Source organism: Durio zibethinus, chromosome 25, assembly GCF_047325235.1.
Source record: "Durio zibethinus cultivar Kanyao isolate XHJ-2024 chromosome 25, ASM4732523v1, whole genome shotgun sequence".
In the NCBI taxonomy this organism is placed as follows: Eukaryota; Viridiplantae; Streptophyta; class Magnoliopsida; order Malvales; family Malvaceae; genus Durio; species Durio zibethinus.
The window spans coordinates 17,513,870-17,531,113 of record NC_143186.1 but is presented as its reverse complement, the minus strand read 5'-3'; the positions used below and the strand labels follow the sequence as shown (position 1 = coordinate 17,531,113).

Sequence of the window (17,244 nt, the reverse complement as noted above, 5' to 3'; positions counted from 1 at the left end):
ATGAATGAAAAAAGAGGACTCAAGGCAAAAATCATAAAGGGGCAGTTTGAGTCATATGGAGTTTATCTAAGTTAAAAACTTGAAAAGGAAGCTTAGATAAGGAGAATACAACATCGAATTCAAAAATTCATTGGCATGGAGACTAGCAAATTCGGAGGAGCTCCAAATTGTTAAATACATCAGATGGTTAGATTTTTTAAAAAAAACCTTGAGATGTATTATCATGATTATCTGATTGTTCATTTTGGGCTTTTTTCCCATACTTATCCTTGTAATTCTCCATTGGCCAACATTTTTGCTAATAAGAGACATTATATTTCACTCTTTGTGTCTTTTTTTTTTGTGACTATTTCTCAACCATTCTTATTCTTTTCTTCTTAATACCCTACAACAAAGAAATGTGCAAATGCATTCTTATTTTTTGAGTTTGAAATAATGATTAATGAATGAATAATGACATAAAAGATTTTTACATTGCATTGAATAAGTCAAAAGTGATAAAGGCAAGATTGAGGTGTTCAGTCCCTGATAAGGACATTGAATTTGGAAAGAGATTTTTTACAAAAAGAATGTAAGTGGAAGAGATGATTGAGAGATATACTGACTCGATCTTAGAAGAGCAGTGTAATTGGGTCTTTGAAGAATCAAGGGTTCGGGGCCTAAGAAAATAGTTTGAGAAACTTGAGCACCACAATTGAATAAAAGTTAATTAGCCAACATTTGCATAACATGCATTGGATTTCATATACATTGCATAGCATATACTACATAAATTCAAGAAGCATGAGTATTCCAAAATCTCACATAGAGAAGACAGATATGAAAATATTTTCAAATTTGAGAAGAAACTTATCAGGTAAGTTCCTAATCCTTGAAATAGGATGTCTCTTGGTATCAAGGTTGATTTATAAGACCTTTGGGCATAATCTCCTGAAATTCCTTCAAACACGATTTTCAACTCTTTTGGACATGATTGTCAAGGAGCAATTTATTTTTTCAAAGTCGTTGAGCCTCTGATTAGAGGAGCCATTTATTTTTCTAAAGTCGTTGAGCCTCTGATTAAAGGTGCCATTTATTTTTTAAAGTCGTTGAGCCTCTGATTAAAGAAGCCATTTATTTCTTCTAAAGTCGTTGAGCCTTTGATTAGAGAAGCCGTTTATTTTTTAAAAGTCATTGAGCCTCTGATTAGAGGAGCCATTTATGTTTCTCAAAGTCGTTGAGCCTCTGCTTAGAGGAGCTTTGATCAAATTTTAAAAAAAAAATAAAAAAACAAAAAAATTGCCTCTGTTTAGAGGAGCTTTGTTTATTTTTCAAAGTCATTGAGCCTCTGATTAAAGGAGCTTTATTTATTTTTTAAAGTTGTTGAGCCTCTGATTATAAGAGCTTTATTTATTTTTCAAAATTGTTGAGCCTCTGATTATAGGAGCTTTGTTTATGTCTTTCAAAGTTGTTGAGCCTCTACTTAGAGGAGTTTTGATCAAATCTTAAACACAAAAAAAAATGTCGAGTTGAGTTTTAATTGGGTGTCTACGTCTTTCCGCAATTTCTGTTTCACAAAAAATATGCAAAGAGGGGCACCTGTAGACACTCAATTTGGTCTAAGCCCAGATTAATTGGGCCTGGTCCAAATGAGTATGCCCATTTTCTTTTTTTATTTTTGTATTTTATATTTTTATTTTATTTATATTTTATTTTTATTATTATTATTATATTTTTTATCTTATGTATTTATTATTTATTTATTTATTTTTACTATTTATTAATATATATTCTTATTTTTATTATTACTATTACTATTTTTTCTATTAATATTTATATATATTTATCTGATTATATATTATAATTTATCTATTATTTATTTTTAATTTATCTGTTAATTTTTTTGTTTATCTGATTATTTTCATTAATATTTTTTATTTGATTTTTTTTATTTATTTGATTTTTTTTCGACTGAAGATTGAATTGGTTTTGGAGGAATCCCACCGTAAATTGGGATTCAATCAGAGTTCATATTGGATTCAATGATTGAATCACAATCTAAAGAGGAGTTGGGATTGATCAGAAACTATTCTGATCAATCCCTATAAAAAGACCCTCGGATCAAAAGAAAAAACAGAGAAAAAGAGTCACTAGCTAAGAGAAAAAGCAGACACAGAGAAGATTTAAAGGCTACAAAGGTTTTAGTGTGTTTAGAACAGCTCTAGAAATCGGTAGGAATTTTTGGAGAATTTTTGCAAATTTTTTTTCTGAAAATTTTTGGAAAATTTTCAAATTTCGGTTGAATTTTCCAGCGAAGGATAAATTTTTCGGTGACTATTCTGGTCAAGTTTGAAGTTTTTGGCCAACTTTCCAATTTTCGACAACCATTTCTAGAAACCGATCAGTTTTTTGATGAACTTCTGGCAAAAAACCCAGATTTCAACAAAAATTTTCAGAATCCAGCGGACATTCAACTAGAGTTCTTCGGGTTTTTAGAGAGAAAAGAGAAAAGAAAAAGGAAGAGAGAGAAAGGGAAAGAGGGTTCTACTGAAGAAACGAAAGAATCAGTCTTATATACCCTCTCAAAACGACGTCGTTTCTGCGTTAAGTAAGCCAGAGGATCCGCGCCTTTTGTCAAGATCCGACCTGACCCGAGCATCGATTCATTTTCTACCCGCGTGCGACTCGTGTCTTCGAGCTGTTAGTTGAGTCGAGCCGACACCCATGAGCCACATCTCCGAGCCGTTTTTCTTCCTCAAGCCGAGCCGTTCCCAGGTTTTCTTTTTCGTTTGTTTTTATTATTTTATTTATTTATTTATTTATTATTATTATTATTATATTGGGATTGATTAATATTTTTATTTTTATTTTTATTTTTTTATGTATTTTCATTTTTCATTTTTTTTATTTTTTATTTATTTTATTTTCTTTAAATAAAATTAAAAAAAAAACATTTTTAAGGAAAAGTTGAAAGTATCAATTTTCCTCGAAATTAAAAGTTTTCAGAAAAATATTTTTGAAAAAAAGTTGAAAGTATCAATTTTTCTCGAAATTAAAAGTTTTCAAAAAAATATTTTTGAGGAAAAGTTGAAAGTATCAATTTTTCATAAAAATAAATTTTCAAAAAAAGTTTTTTTTTTTTTGAGAAAAAGTTGAAAGTATCAATTTTCCTCGAAATTAAAGTTTCCAAAAAATATTTTTGGGGAAAAGTTGAAAGTATCAATTTTTCTTGTACAAAAGCAATCATTTTTTTTTATTTCCTTGGATTTTTTTTTATGTTAAATAATCCAACGATGGAGCTTCTGCAAGTGAAATAATAATTTTCTTGCATACTCTTGAGGTGAGGGGATTTTCTCATTTTTTTGCTAAAAGTATTAGAGTCAATTGAGAATAATTTCCAATAGTTAATTACTTGGTAAAATTTTAAGGCTTATTGGATAACACAAAATTAAGCTGGTACCATCTTTTGATGGGCGTGGTAAGGGTGTTATAACCTTCCTCACACGTAACTGAACTCCCGAACTTTGTTCTGGTTAGTAGACTCGAACCTATTCTTGTAAGGACCCTTAAACTTAAGTGTTCCCTGTAAGGATAGATTCTTTAGGTGGCCAATCGCACCTAGATAAAAAAGATTGGTGGCGACTCCTTCAAGTCAATGTCTAGCGATAGATCCCCGGATCTAGATGTTACAACAAGTATTATCCACTAAAGTATCGATATGAGGTAGAAAAAAGTTATCCTTAGGGCTTGCCCTATTCAAATCTCGATAATCAACACACATTCTCACTTTTTCATCCTTCATAGGAACTGACACTATGTTGGCTACCCATTTAGGATATTTTGCCACTTCCAAAAATCCAGCATCAAATTATTTCTTCACTTTCTCTTTAATTTTCAGCAGCATCTCTGGTTTCATACGCCTTAGCTTTTACTACATCGGCTTACATCCTGGTTTTAAAGGTAATTTGTACTCTACAATATCAGTGCTGAGTCCTGGCATATCCTGGTAAGTCCACGCAAATACATCTACATATTCTTGGAGTAGCTCTTTTAGCTTATGTCTTTCAGCTGGTAAAAGAGATATACTAATTTTAACTTCTTTTCTGTTTTCACCAGCTCCCAAATTCACTAATTCAATAATTTATGATGGGATTCAATTGGCTTATCTTCATGTTCTATTAATTTTAACAAATCAAGAGACAATGTGTAGTTATCTGAATCTTTCTCATTATCAAGTTCATCAACATGAATTAAGTTTTCAAAATTAAATCCAAGATTATTGCCATGATTATCTTCGTGTTATTGTTTGGGACCCTGCAGAGGATAAGATGAAGAGAATATTGGCACACAAAAATGGAATGGCAAGAAAATGATGGAAAGAAAAGAATGAAAAGTAAAATAAAAATGAAAACAATAGAAGAAATACGAATGCATCTTCTAAGTCTTTTATTAAAATGACAAACATAAACACACCATAAAAGATCTCCTAATACTCGTAGAGAGTAATTACGAATTTAAAGTTTCACAGTACATTATTTTTTCAAAGTTTTAAACACAACAGACAGCTCTATAACTTTTCAATTATCCAGCTCAAAATCTAGAGGACAAGGGTACACGAACAGCTCTTCATCATCCACCATTTGAATGATCAGCTCTAAAAATTTTTCCATAAATCTTGCACTTAGGGCTCCCTGTGAATCTGGATAAATATATCCTTCTGAGTGAAAAGAATCATAGAGATATAAAATAACTATAGGCTCTGACTCCGGCTCATATCCCCTAAGATTATCTATCCTCTTATCTTTTTTCTCATTCACCATTCTTATTCTGTCCCCTCTTGTTGGCTTATATCCCAAGCTAAATCTGTCTCTCTTTCATATATGGTCGACGACTTAGTGATTCCTTGCAGGTTCTTCCCAAGTCCTGCTTCAGGTCGCCATCCCACCTTAGTCAACTATTTGACTACCATTTTAGTTGTCATAGACATGTGTGGTGAATACAATTTAAATCATCTAGCTATATATGTTGCATTGGTAATCTTGAAGGATCTATAAGAGCATTCCAAAGTTTCATTTGCTGATTTCACATAAGGAGTATTTATCGGTTGAGTTACTAATAAATCTTCTTCTCCTACCACACATGTTAGCTTTTTTTCTACAATAAATTTGACTTTTTGATGTAATGAGGATGGAACAGCACCTGCCATATGGATCCACAGCCTACCCAATAAATAACTGCATGAAAGAGAGATGTCCATAACTTGAAATTTCACATTAAAAGTACATGGGCCAATCTATAATGGTACTTTTATATCTCCTAGCACCTCTCTTTTAGTTCCATCAAAGGCTCTCACTATCATATGATTAGGTTTCATATAAAATCCACCAACAAGAAGTTTTGCCAGAGTAGTCATAGGCATAACATTGATGGATGAGCCATTATCAATCAAAACCTTAGCCATTATATGACTTTTACATTTCACAGTAATGTGAAGAGCCTTGGAACTTCCTCTACCTTCAGGAGGAATCTCTTCATCACTGAAAGAGATATAGTTTGAAATCATCAGATTGCCAACAAGCTATTTCACATATTCAACAAAAGCATTGTGAGACACATATGCTTGATTTAACACCTTCAGCAAAGCATTATGGTGTGACTCTAAATTGAGCAATAATGACAATAGTAAAATTCTAGCTGGCATCTTTTAACCTGTTCTACCACGTTATACTCTCTATGTTTTATTAACTTTAAAAATTCACATACTTCACTCTCAGATACTGGCTTCTGACATTTTTTTTTGGGTTACGTCAAGATCACTCTGACTTTCATTTTCTTCTTCTACTTTGGTTTTCTCCTTTCTAGCTTTTTTTAGAGCCTCTAGGGTATAACACCTTCCACTTCGAGTTATGCCTCCTACACCCATTATGCTGGTAGTATTTGGATTGACTATGATATCATAATCATACTTTCAAGGTACTACTTTATCATTTTGATATGAAAAAGGGCCAAAAACTTTCATTGTCACCACTGGTTGGGAGACGGGCTTTTTTAGCTTTAATGTTGGCTTCTCATTATAATAGATAATTACTGGTCTACGTATAAACTTATTCTTGAATTAATGGTAGACACTTCAATTTTTACCAACTCTTCTCTTTCTTGGTAAAACTCTATTCAACCCTCATCCATCAATTTTTACACATCTTGACAAAATTGATGACAATTCTTGATAGAATACCCCAGAACACCTCTGTGATAATTGCAGCTTTCAGTTGAGTTAATTGCTTCAGAGCAATTTTAAGGTTCTATTGGCTTCAACATGTCAGCTTTGACCAATACTTCGAACACCTTAGCCATTAGAGTCTTAACTTTTTTTTTCCTTCACGTGGCTTTTTTACCCATCAAGTAAGGCATTTATTGATGGTCTGGTATAATTTGGTAGAGGGTTCCTATTGACATTTGGAGTCTTTTATTGGTTGGTATCAAAATTTAATACTCATTCATTGATTAACCCTTGCATTTTACGCTTCAAAGTAGTCTTAGTGGAATAACTTGGATTCCTATAGTGATAATCACAATGTACATTGGGGTCATACCACTTGAGAAATGAAGGTTTCAAGGATTCAACGATAACAGGAGCAAGTAGATGTTTCTCAATAAGTCGAGGATACAAATATGTGTATACCATAGAAATGGGATCAAAAGTGATTTTTTCTTGGGTATTTCTCGAGGCTTTCAAACCACTATTAGGACTGGGTCTCCATTCTGGTCTGATAGGTGCTGCAGGACGATTGTAGCTGGGTGTCTGAAAAGATGATCAAAAATAAGGTGGATAAGCTGGTTGTGGTAATGACTGGTATGGTTTATATGAATGAGGGATAGATGTAACATGCTTTACAGAAGGGTAATGGGTTTGGTAGACTGGTGTAGGATAAGGTGTGAAACCTTTGAATTGTTACCCCATATAGTTCACTGCTTGAGCTTTATTCTCTTTCTTTTTAGGAGCTCCACCTTTTCTTGCTTCACTTGTCTCTCTTGCATTAAGTTTACCATTCTTTATGGCATTTTCAATGATCTCACCTGATATCACCATATCTATAAAATTTATTCTCTTTACAGTCCTAAGCCTTTCTTCCAATAACTTTATCTTCTCTCGAACACTGGTATCTTCCATTTTTTTAGGTGTCTGCATCCTTAGCTTTTCTCTTTCCTTGGGATCATCCAAATTAGGAACTAAGATTGGCTCAGGTGGTTTTTCCATAATAACAAGATTAACAAAATTTTGAAATTATCTTGGAGCAAGTGTGGATGTCATTCCTGAATAAAGATTGGGATATCTATCGGGAGTAAAAATTGGTACTCTAGTTTCTTGTGAAGGTTAAATCAGTCGTGGCTCAAACCTTGGAGGGTAGATAGGATCTATCATATCTGGTGATTGCTCTTGAAAGCTAGGATTTTTTTTCACTTCTTTTTCTTTGTCAAGTTTCTTGAGCATTTCCATTATTGTACTAAGATCCCCTCTTAGTTCTTATTGAGCTTTCTTAATTCTCTCAAATTAACTGTCTTGTTCTTGCTCCATGATTCTTGTCTGAGTTTTGGTATTGTATGGATGACAAGTAGGTTGGGTCAAAATATTTGAATGATGAGCTATTTTTGAACCTTTATTACCATAAAATTTTTATTTTGAAAAAAAAGAAAAAAAAATTAGAATGCTATGTGCTGAAAATTTTATTTTTTACTTATTTTATGAAAAATGATATACATGATGCATGAAAGCAAGTGGGAGATATTTGCTTTTGGACGAATTTCAACATTAAAAATTTTTATTGATCCCATACAACTTTTATTACATAAGATTTATCATCCTATAGTTATATCCATAGAAGCGTTTAACTTGCTCATAATGGTTTTTCGCCTCATTTAAAAAGTTCACTAGGCACTGTCCATAGTCCCCTATGGGATTGAATTCTCTTGTTAATGCTTCTACTTTTTTAACCATCTATCATGCTTTTTTCACTGCCTCGCAAACTTGATTAGTCAAGTGCTCTATGTACTGTTGCCTCTCTAAGCTTTCTGTCTTCTATCTCATGTGAGCATCCCTTTCTGAATCACATGTGAAAATTTAATCTTTTTCTTTTCTATGCCACTCATTTATCATTGCTGAAATATGACTCTTGTGGTCTTGTAGTTGTATCTCAAACCCTTGGATCACCTGGTGAAGTGATTTTTTTTCATTCAGTACTTTGAAGTGCTTTTTTCTCTCTTTTGTGAGCATGACTTTCAACTTTTCCTTTTCGTTTTGGCATTCCACCAATCTTGCTAAGGTTGTAAAGTATAATCCTTTCCAATTCTGACATTCTTGAGAAATTCTGGTGGTCTCCTCTTGCTTTTCTTAAGCTTTGCCCTTCTATTGGTTCATCCCCTCTCGGAGCTCATCCATTTCATGTTGTCGACTAAGGTAAGACTTGGTAACTTTTTCAATTTTGAATTGAACTCGTAACCTCTTATTTTCTTGGTGTAGATCTTTCAAATCACTATTAACCAAATCTCATTCTTTTATGACTTTTTATAATCTGTTCTATTGTATCTCTGCTTCATATTTCAATTGACCTACTTTCTCGCGAAGTCTTAAATTTTTTCTTCTTATTTCTTCTTTCTCAGCTTCTAATTCTTTCTTGACAAGCTCAACTTTTGATAATTGCACCTATTTTGAAAGATTAACCAATTGATATGAACTATCATCAGAAGGGAGTACTATGTCTTTGGCTGTCTTACTTTCCAAATCTGGTAATCAAAAGTGACTTTATCGATGAGAGGCCCTAACGTCATTCTTCATGTTCTCTTCCATGCTTGGATCAACTGCTTTCAGGTTCTTGATGGATTCGATTCCTCATAAATGAATTCTACTTGGACTAGGCCATGAGTAGCAAGAACAAACTACTTTACACCAAATTACCTAAGCAACATTAATGAAGCATAACTTATAACGCCCCATAGCCCTAATAACGGTATCCATGATTTATTTCCTCTACGATATAACAAGGGCACACGAGGCATCCAAGGCGTCATCCATTCGATTTCATCCTCGGTAAGCCTTCGTAAGAAAATGACCTAATCTTTCTTAGTCTTCAATGTTGGCCATTGGCTTTTATAAAACTCTTCGATTGGTGCCTTATTTCGAAGATATGGTTTTAAAAATGCACTCTTCCCACACTTGAAATGACTTCTAACCCATACATATAATAGAGATGCATATCCTATGAATCATCTTTTTCTATTTTATCGACAGAAATTCAATGACTTAATGGTTTCGACTAGGACTGCATGAGCGAGATTAATCGCTTGGGTTTTAATTTGCTTGAAAAAGTCTACCACAGTTATCTTAATATAACCCAAAGTCTTCGAAAAGATTATCATGCCATATAATGCTAGAGCAAACACAGCCATACGTTGATCATCATTTAAATGCTCTTGAATGAAGTTTCAGAGAAAGTCTCAACGAATGCCGAAATGTTCACCTTTAGACTTCGCGAAGAAATTAATAGTTTCTACTTTAACCCCCATAAGCTTGGCTAACTTTTTACGATAACATGATTTTGACTTTCAGGTAAATATTTTATCTGAACATTGTAGTTCTATCCTGAGCAAAATCAAATATTCCTTGATAGTTGGCACCAAATCTTTCTGATTAAAAGTGAAGCATCTATAGGATGGATCCCAAAATTGTATAGCTATTTTGACCAGCTGTTCATCGATCACTACTGAAATGAATGATGCAATCTGCCCATACTTTTTGTAAAAGTTCTCTTTTCTTTCTTTACTTAACTGACCCCAGACAGCAGCTAACTCTTTTAAATCATTCTGTTTGAGATCTAAATGTACTTTCTCGAGTAATTCAGACACATAACCGGTAGGTAAACAATTTGTATTCTTTTATTAAGCTTCTTTTGACCAAACATGTATTTCATTATATGACTCACATGGCACATTGACTGAGGATGAACAAATCTGTAGTTCTATAAGATCCATGAAATCTTCCTAAGAGAAATATATCCTAGAGCAAATATCTCGATGCAAAATTATATGATATGATTAATGCAAAAAGAAAAAAAATGAAACAAAATTGAGTTAATGTGAGGATATTGTTTAAAAAATATTTTTTTTTATTTTTTTTAGGGTTCTCTTTTTGTTTTGAGATTTTTTTTTGTTTTTTTTTTTGTATTATACATAACTTTTATTCTTAGGTATTTCCTACAAAAAGATGGACAAGGCTCTACATAAGGCTGGTTTCCTAGGCTTATTATATGCTGGGTTTGGATTGACAGTGTCTAAAGGTTCCCAAATTGTTCCTCACTGTCGTCCATATTGGACTAGTAAGACATCTCGATCCTCACCCATTATAGGCTACGAACGGAAAGGATTCAATTCGAGTGGAAGTATTTCACTTGCCATTACGGAGGTTATCACCTCACGAGAGCATAGGTACTTTACTTCCTCCTATAAAAGACGGAGCCCAGGTATAAAGCTCATGCATAAGATGCATCGTGCCATTGTGTGCAAATATATCCTAATTTATTAAGAGCAATATATACAAAAAAATAAAACAAAAGAGGCATAGTAAAAGAAATGTGTGTGAATTTTTTTGCTTTTTATTTTTGATTTGTTTTGTTTTGTTTTTCTTTTTTGACCCTTTTACTAAAAATGAAAAATAAAAATTTTAAAAATTGATTAAATCTGTTTAAATCAAAATTTGAGGATAATAAGCAGTTAATTTTAGCCTGACTCTCGAAAATAAAAGACGTCCCCAGCGGAGTCGCCAAGCTGTCATAACAGTTTTGTGTCCGCCCTACGAATTTGGAAACAAAATAAAAAAAAAATAACAGAGTCGCCACCAATCTTTTTTGGCTAAGTGCGATTGGCCACCTACTAAAACATATCCTTTTAATAAAGTTTTAAAATTAATTAAAATTTATTAAAAAGATAATTTTATGGTCTGTGAAATAGTCTGGGTTCAGGAGTCGGTTACGAGTGAGGAAGGATTAGCACCCCCACAGCGCCCGTTAAAAACGGTACCAATTAACAACATGTTATCCTTTAATTTTGATAAAAATAGTCTAATTTTTTATATTCAAAAAAATAATTTCCTTGATTTTTTCATTTATTAGAAAAAAAAAATTTATTCTTGAGAAAAATAAATTAAAACCTTTTTATTGAAATAATTCTTAAAATGTTCCAGTACGTTGGTAACATTAGAAGAACTTTTTCTCACCTAGAGATTTCTTAGGCATCGCTTCTCGGAATACCTAAGAATCTCATCTTCGGAGGCTCGAATTTATTTTTCGTAAAAAATGTCATGCATGCAATGCAAAATGTTACCATGTTTATGCACACATTTTATTCTTCTTTGTTAGAAATTTTATTAATTATTTTATTAATATTCTTATTTAAAATTTTGAAGAAAAATGAAATTTTCATTATATTGAAGATTTTCTATAAATATTTCAATATACTGGTAATATTTTACAAAAAATCTTCTCACCTAGAGATTTCTTAAAGCATCTCTACTCGGAATACTTTTAGAATCTCATCATTAGATAAAATTTTTTTTCTTCTCATTTTTATTACTTATTTTTAATATATTAATCAATTTTTATTTATTACTTAAAAAAAAGAAAATTTTTACTATATTGAAAATTTTTTTATAAATACTCCAATATACTGGTGGTATTTTTAAAAAAAATCTTCTCACCTAGAGATTTCGTAGGCATCACTACTCGGAATACCTTTTAATCTCATCGTCAGATAAAATTTTTCTTTTCTTACATTTTTATTAGTTTAGTATTATTATTAAATTTATTTTTATATTATTTTGTTTTTAAAGTTTATTTTAAAAATTAACAAAAATTATAAAAAAAAATGAACCACATATTTCATCATTTAATCTAACAAACATAATACTTTAATATGCATAAATATTAAAAAAAAAAATTTTTTAAAAATTTTTTACCTGAACCGATCCGATCAACGCACAGTTTGATTTCTGCGATTCGATCCAGTGGTTCGGCTCTGTCTGGGTGGCTCAGCGGCTCAAGCTCGGTCCGATTCGGTCTGGTCCGATTCAGATGGACCGGTCAAGGATTGAAGAAAAAATGGATCGTCGGGTTGGATGCGTGGACCCCGGGTTGAGTCACGGGTCGACGCGTGGATCCTCAGAGGCTAAAATGACGTCGTTTTGGGCGTTTATTGAAACGACGTCGTTTTGGTTATTGACAGCTTATATGAAAGTTAAAAAAAAAAATTTTACTCATTTCCTTCGTTTTTCAGACAAAAAAAGCTTTTCTTCTCTCTTTTTTTTTTTGGTCAAACGCAGATGGCCGACCGGCCGTTCCTCCGCGATCGCCTTTCGTCGGTCACCAATCGCATTTGGCAATGGTCGAAATATTCTCAGAAAATACCAAAATATTCCCCTCGGCCTCCTGAGTTTAGATCTAATGTCTTTTTCGTCAAAAAGAGTCCCCACTTCCCTAAATCTACTAGTGAAGTTTCGGTGAGACTATTTTTTTTGTATTCTGACCTTTTTTTTTTAAACTGACCCTTTTTTTTTCTTCGTGCAGGAAGCTAGGCATTGGGTTCCTCCCTACAGGGAGGACTGTGTTTTTTTTTATGTTTTTTTTCCTTTCATTTTTGCAGCTCTCTCCTCTTTTTTTTTCTCTCTCTCTGTTTGATTTGGCTAGGAGCTCTATTTATAGAGCTCCGATCGTGCGTATGCTTGAAGGAAGGGTATGAGGTGTAAGCACGAGCCCCATGCCGCTTTTATTCGTTTCTGTCTTATTTGACATTTTGTCAACGGGATGAGTAATTAGAGGGGTGAAAGGTAGGGTATAGTGATCAGAAGGGTGGGAAGTAAGGTCCGGTGGCAGTGGTGCCGAGGACGGCACCACTACCATCCTCGATTTTTTTCTGTTTTCTATTTTTCTATTTTTTTGTATTTGTTATTTTATATTATTTTTTATATATTTTTTATTGTATTTAGTATTTTGTATTTTTTTTTTTTCTGGACAAATTGATGTCCACAATGAGTACAAAGATGACAAAAGTCTCGAGGCTACATCTCTTCAATTTCGATTACTTAGAGAGAATGGATTTAATGTTCAATGTGGTAAGTCCAATATCTCCTATTATGCACTTCCACAATGGAGAAATTCCATATAATATATATATGTATGTATATAGTACTACTATGTCAAACTTTGGTGAATGTTTAATATACCTTTCTTGATTAAGCAGAAACATTCAACAAGTTCAAAGATGATGAAGGACACTTCAAGATGTCCTTAACAAGTGATGTGAAAGGCTTGCTAGAATTATATGAAGCTGCACATTTATGTGTGCATGGAGAACATGTACTAGAAGAAGCACTTGCTTTCACCACCACTCATCTAGATTTGGCAGAAGGTAGTAGCATTGAATATCCCCTTTCAGCACTAGTCTCCCATGCCCGAAAACGACCCATCCGCAAAAGCTCGCCAAGGCTAGAGGCTAGGCGATACATTTCTATATATCAAGAAGATGGTTCACATGACAAAACGTTACTAAATTTTGCAAAGTTGGATTTCAACTTATTACAAAATTTGCACAAGGGAGAGCTAAGCAAGATCTCTAGGTAATTACTCCTTAATGCTTCTATATGAAATTGTTGTCAACAGCGATGTAAGCTGTTGGTAGAATGCTGAACAATCAGATTTCGAACCTTACCAACTTCTGAGAACCGAACAGTATGCAATACTTGGGCTAATTGTTTTATTTCAGGTGGTATAAAGATTTAGATTTTCCTGGAAAACTGCCATTTGCACGAGATAGATTGGTTGAAGGTTACTTTTGGATATTGGGAGCATACTTTGAGCCTTAATACTCCTTTGCTAGACAGATATTGACAAAAGCAATAGTCATAGCGTCAGCTATGGATGACATATATGATGTACATGGCACATTTGAAGAACTGGAACTCCTTACAAATGCAATTGAGAGGTAATTAAGCAATGTATATCTTCAAATTATTGACTATATAGTAGAATTTGGTTGAATTTTTTATTTTATTAATCCATAATTTGTATTCCAGGTGGGATACTGACTGTATAGATCAACTCCCAGCATACATGAGAATCTTCTACAAGGCCCTCTTAGATGTTTATGAAGAAATGGAAGAAGTGATGACAAAGCAAGGAAAATTATACCCTGTCCAATATGCGAAAGAAGCAGTAAATTCACACTAAACCACTTTCTCATTTACAGTTTTCATGAGATAAATTCGTTCAATTCAAAGGTGAAACTACATATAAATAGTAAAAGACCACCGCACACTTCCCTCTCGTTTGCCCAAAAAATATCGTTTAAAATGACAAAAAAAAATTAAAAAAGAGAATCTTACATGAAAAATTATTTGGACCACAAGCTGATAATAATATAGATTCCTTGGCCTTTTCATTTCTCAGATGAAACAATTATCGCAATCGTATTTCGTTGAGGCCAAATGGTACCATGAAAACTACGTACCATCGGTGGAGGAATACATGATAAATGGATTAGTATCTGCTGGCTACATCATGTTTGCTATCACATCTTTTGTTGGAATGGGAGACATTGTGACAAAAGAGATATTTGATTGGGCATCTAGCAACCCTAAAATCATTAAAGCTTCTTCAGTAATTGCCCGTCTCATGGACGATATTGGTTCACACAAGTTGCATCATGTATCTATCTTTTTCTTTTATATCAATTTTTATATTTGAAATGATCAAAAATAAAATTAAAAGTTTTAACACTTTTTTGACAAATCACATAATTAATTGACTATGTGTTATTTATTTTTTACTTTTCTCGACATTGCTTAATATGAAAAAAAAAAAACTAGTATAACGTATTTTCTATCATAATTAATGAATAAGAATAAAATCATGCATTTTATCATTGGCAATCAAATAGAATTGTGAGAAATTAAAGCTTCTAATTGGTGCAAAGTATTATAAGAATTAATTTTCCCATATATTTATTTAAAAATATTATGATTATGCAGTTTGAGCAGGAGAGAGGGCATGTTGCATCGGCCGTTGAATGCTACATGAAGCAGCATGGAGTTTCAGAAGAAAATGCATGCAGTGAGTTGAACAAGCAAATTGAGAATGCTTGGAAGGATATAAACCAGGAGTTGGTACTTAGGCCGACACCTTGGGTCCCAATGCCTATCCTCACACGGATTCTCAACCTTGCAAGGGTGATGGATTTCCTCTACAAGGATGGAGATGGGTACACACACGTTGGAAATGTTGTCAAGTGCGGAATCACTTCATTGCTTATTGATCCAATCCCACTTTGAAGATCCAAGAATTTACATATAGAATAAATAAATAAGAAACTAAAAGAACAAAATTGCCCGAGCTGCCAAGAATTGAAATCTTTTGGTGTTATATATGAGATAAAGACAATTCATTCTCAGAGTGATTTCTCTTTCTAATATTAGAATGTATTGCACCTTTGTGTCATTCTATATATGTTTAATTTCTTTTATCTTTTTAAGTAAGTGGGACCGATGTGTATTTCTAGTATTTCATCTAAAGACAATAAATATATTTCAAACTAAATTTATGGTTGAAATTTCATAATTTTAAATTAAATATAAAATTTAAAAATTAATTTAAAAAATAAAAATAATTTAAACAAATATTCACCATATACTTAGTTGAAAGTGTATTTATCATCTTTAGATGAAATAGTAAAAACTTTCATTGATTTTTAAACAGTGGAGAGGATCTTCTCCCAGGAAAATGACCTTTGTGCCAACCTTTGCTCCTCCTAATTGCAATTAATGGGTTTTGGGGACTACTTCTCCTTTCTATAATTCAGTCTCAGAATCTTAGTTTGAACAAGCATGAATAAAGAAATTTCAGATACAGAATTGTCTTTGCCAGTTGCTACTATTACTTGGCCCAAGCTAGCAAAGAGACGGGTAGCTCTAGGAAGTTGAAAATTGGGCCTTTGGGTTTACTGGACAATATTTTTGTTGACCTTTACAAATATGGGCTTTAGAATAACAATGTTTTATGGGTAATTAGTTTGGAAATGGGTTTTCCATTGGCCCATAAACCTTTTTTGTTCTGTAAATAAGTTTTTACTTTAGCTAATGGGTTTTGCCTAAAGTTTATTTAGCTAATTAAACATCTATTCTCAACATTTCTTTTTTTTTTTTTTTAATAAGAGAGTATCACAATTAAAAGCTAAGATTATTCCAGAATGGAAAATATCAAGTTCCATCATTTTTCAAGTTATTTGTAATTGATAAGTGTTCCTCGTTATAAATCAATGAGATACTTCGCAAAATCCAATGTTTCAATGCCACAATGCATAATATATAGGTCTTCAGTGCCAAGATTAGCATTTGATTAGAAGATAGAGTTAGATTTGAGCCTAATCCAAAAAACTATTGTATCACGGTCAAAGAGGATGATATTGAATTCTATTAATTAAAGGATTGAGTCCCGAAATGAATAGAATTAATAACACTTTTCAACAAACCGAAAGGAATATGATTTAAATATAATAATTTATGTTATCTTATCATATAAAATATTATATTTTATCATATTTTATATGAAAATTATGAATCATAATTTATGAAAATATAAAATATAATTTTTTTATTTTATTAAACTTATTTATTTTTTTAAAATTTTAAATAATATTTTATTCATATTATTTTCATATTATATTATCATATTGTATTTTAAATTATCAAATTTAATATAATTTTTATGTCAATTTTTGCTTATCACAATTATAATTAATGAGTTATGAGGACATTTCTACTTCTCCTTTTCATAATTTAGTATCAAGATCTTGATTTGAAAACTTACATTTCGTTCTGAATTTTATTATAATCACATGAGAAATAAATCATGTATAATCGAACTCGTGACAAAGTAGCTTACCAGCACGACAGCTGGTTTTTGTTTTTAACATAAAGTATCACAGTTTAGAAATTAAAAAAAAAAAAAGAAAATTATGAATGTTAGGACAAAATCTTGCGTGCTTCATAATAAATGTACCACGCACTACTGTTTCAGAAGTTCATAAATGAAACGTATCCGTAACTCTATTTCATGAAAGGGACTTGAAACTTCATATTTCAGTTTCATTGCTTTATCACTACCAATTAAATTTCATCCAAATAAAAAAAAAAATTATTCAATTGAATCTAGTCGAGAAGTTTGGAAT

General features: G+C 32.3%; 2 protein-coding genes across 3 annotated transcripts in view; both read left to right on the top strand.

Annotated features, from left to right (window-relative positions):
* LOC111275742 ((+)-delta-cadinene synthase isozyme XC14-like) overlaps nucleotides 1-14,464 on the top strand; it is a 43,047-nt gene extending 28,583 nt beyond the window's left edge. Inside the window, exons 3-5 of the mRNA XM_089754249.1 lie at nucleotides 13,074-13,135; nucleotides 13,264-13,639; nucleotides 14,096-14,464. Of these exons, the coding sequence (XP_089610375.1) occupies nucleotides 13,074-13,135; nucleotides 13,264-13,639; nucleotides 14,096-14,249 (592 nt within the window). The 3' untranslated portion in view covers nucleotides 14,250-14,464. The remainder of the gene's footprint in view (nucleotides 1-13,073; nucleotides 13,136-13,263; nucleotides 13,640-14,095) is intronic.
* A 4-nt stretch (nucleotides 14,465-14,468) lies between these two features.
* On the top strand, nucleotides 14,469-15,363 carry LOC149511714 (sesquiterpene synthase 2-like). 2 transcript variants are annotated; one of them, XM_089754248.1, is made up of 2 exons: nucleotides 14,469-14,726; nucleotides 15,059-15,363. In XM_089754248.1, exons 1-2 carry the CDS (start codon nucleotides 14,469-14,471, stop codon nucleotides 15,347-15,349), a joined length of 549 nt encoding a protein of 182 aa, XP_089610374.1. In that variant the 3' UTR covers nucleotides 15,350-15,363. The 2 variants fall into 2 exon arrangements, with proteins under 2 accessions (XP_089610374.1, XP_089610373.1); XM_089754247.1 differs by having other exon boundaries at nucleotides 15,050-15,363.
* Nucleotides 15,364-17,244: the final 1,881 nt, after the last annotated feature.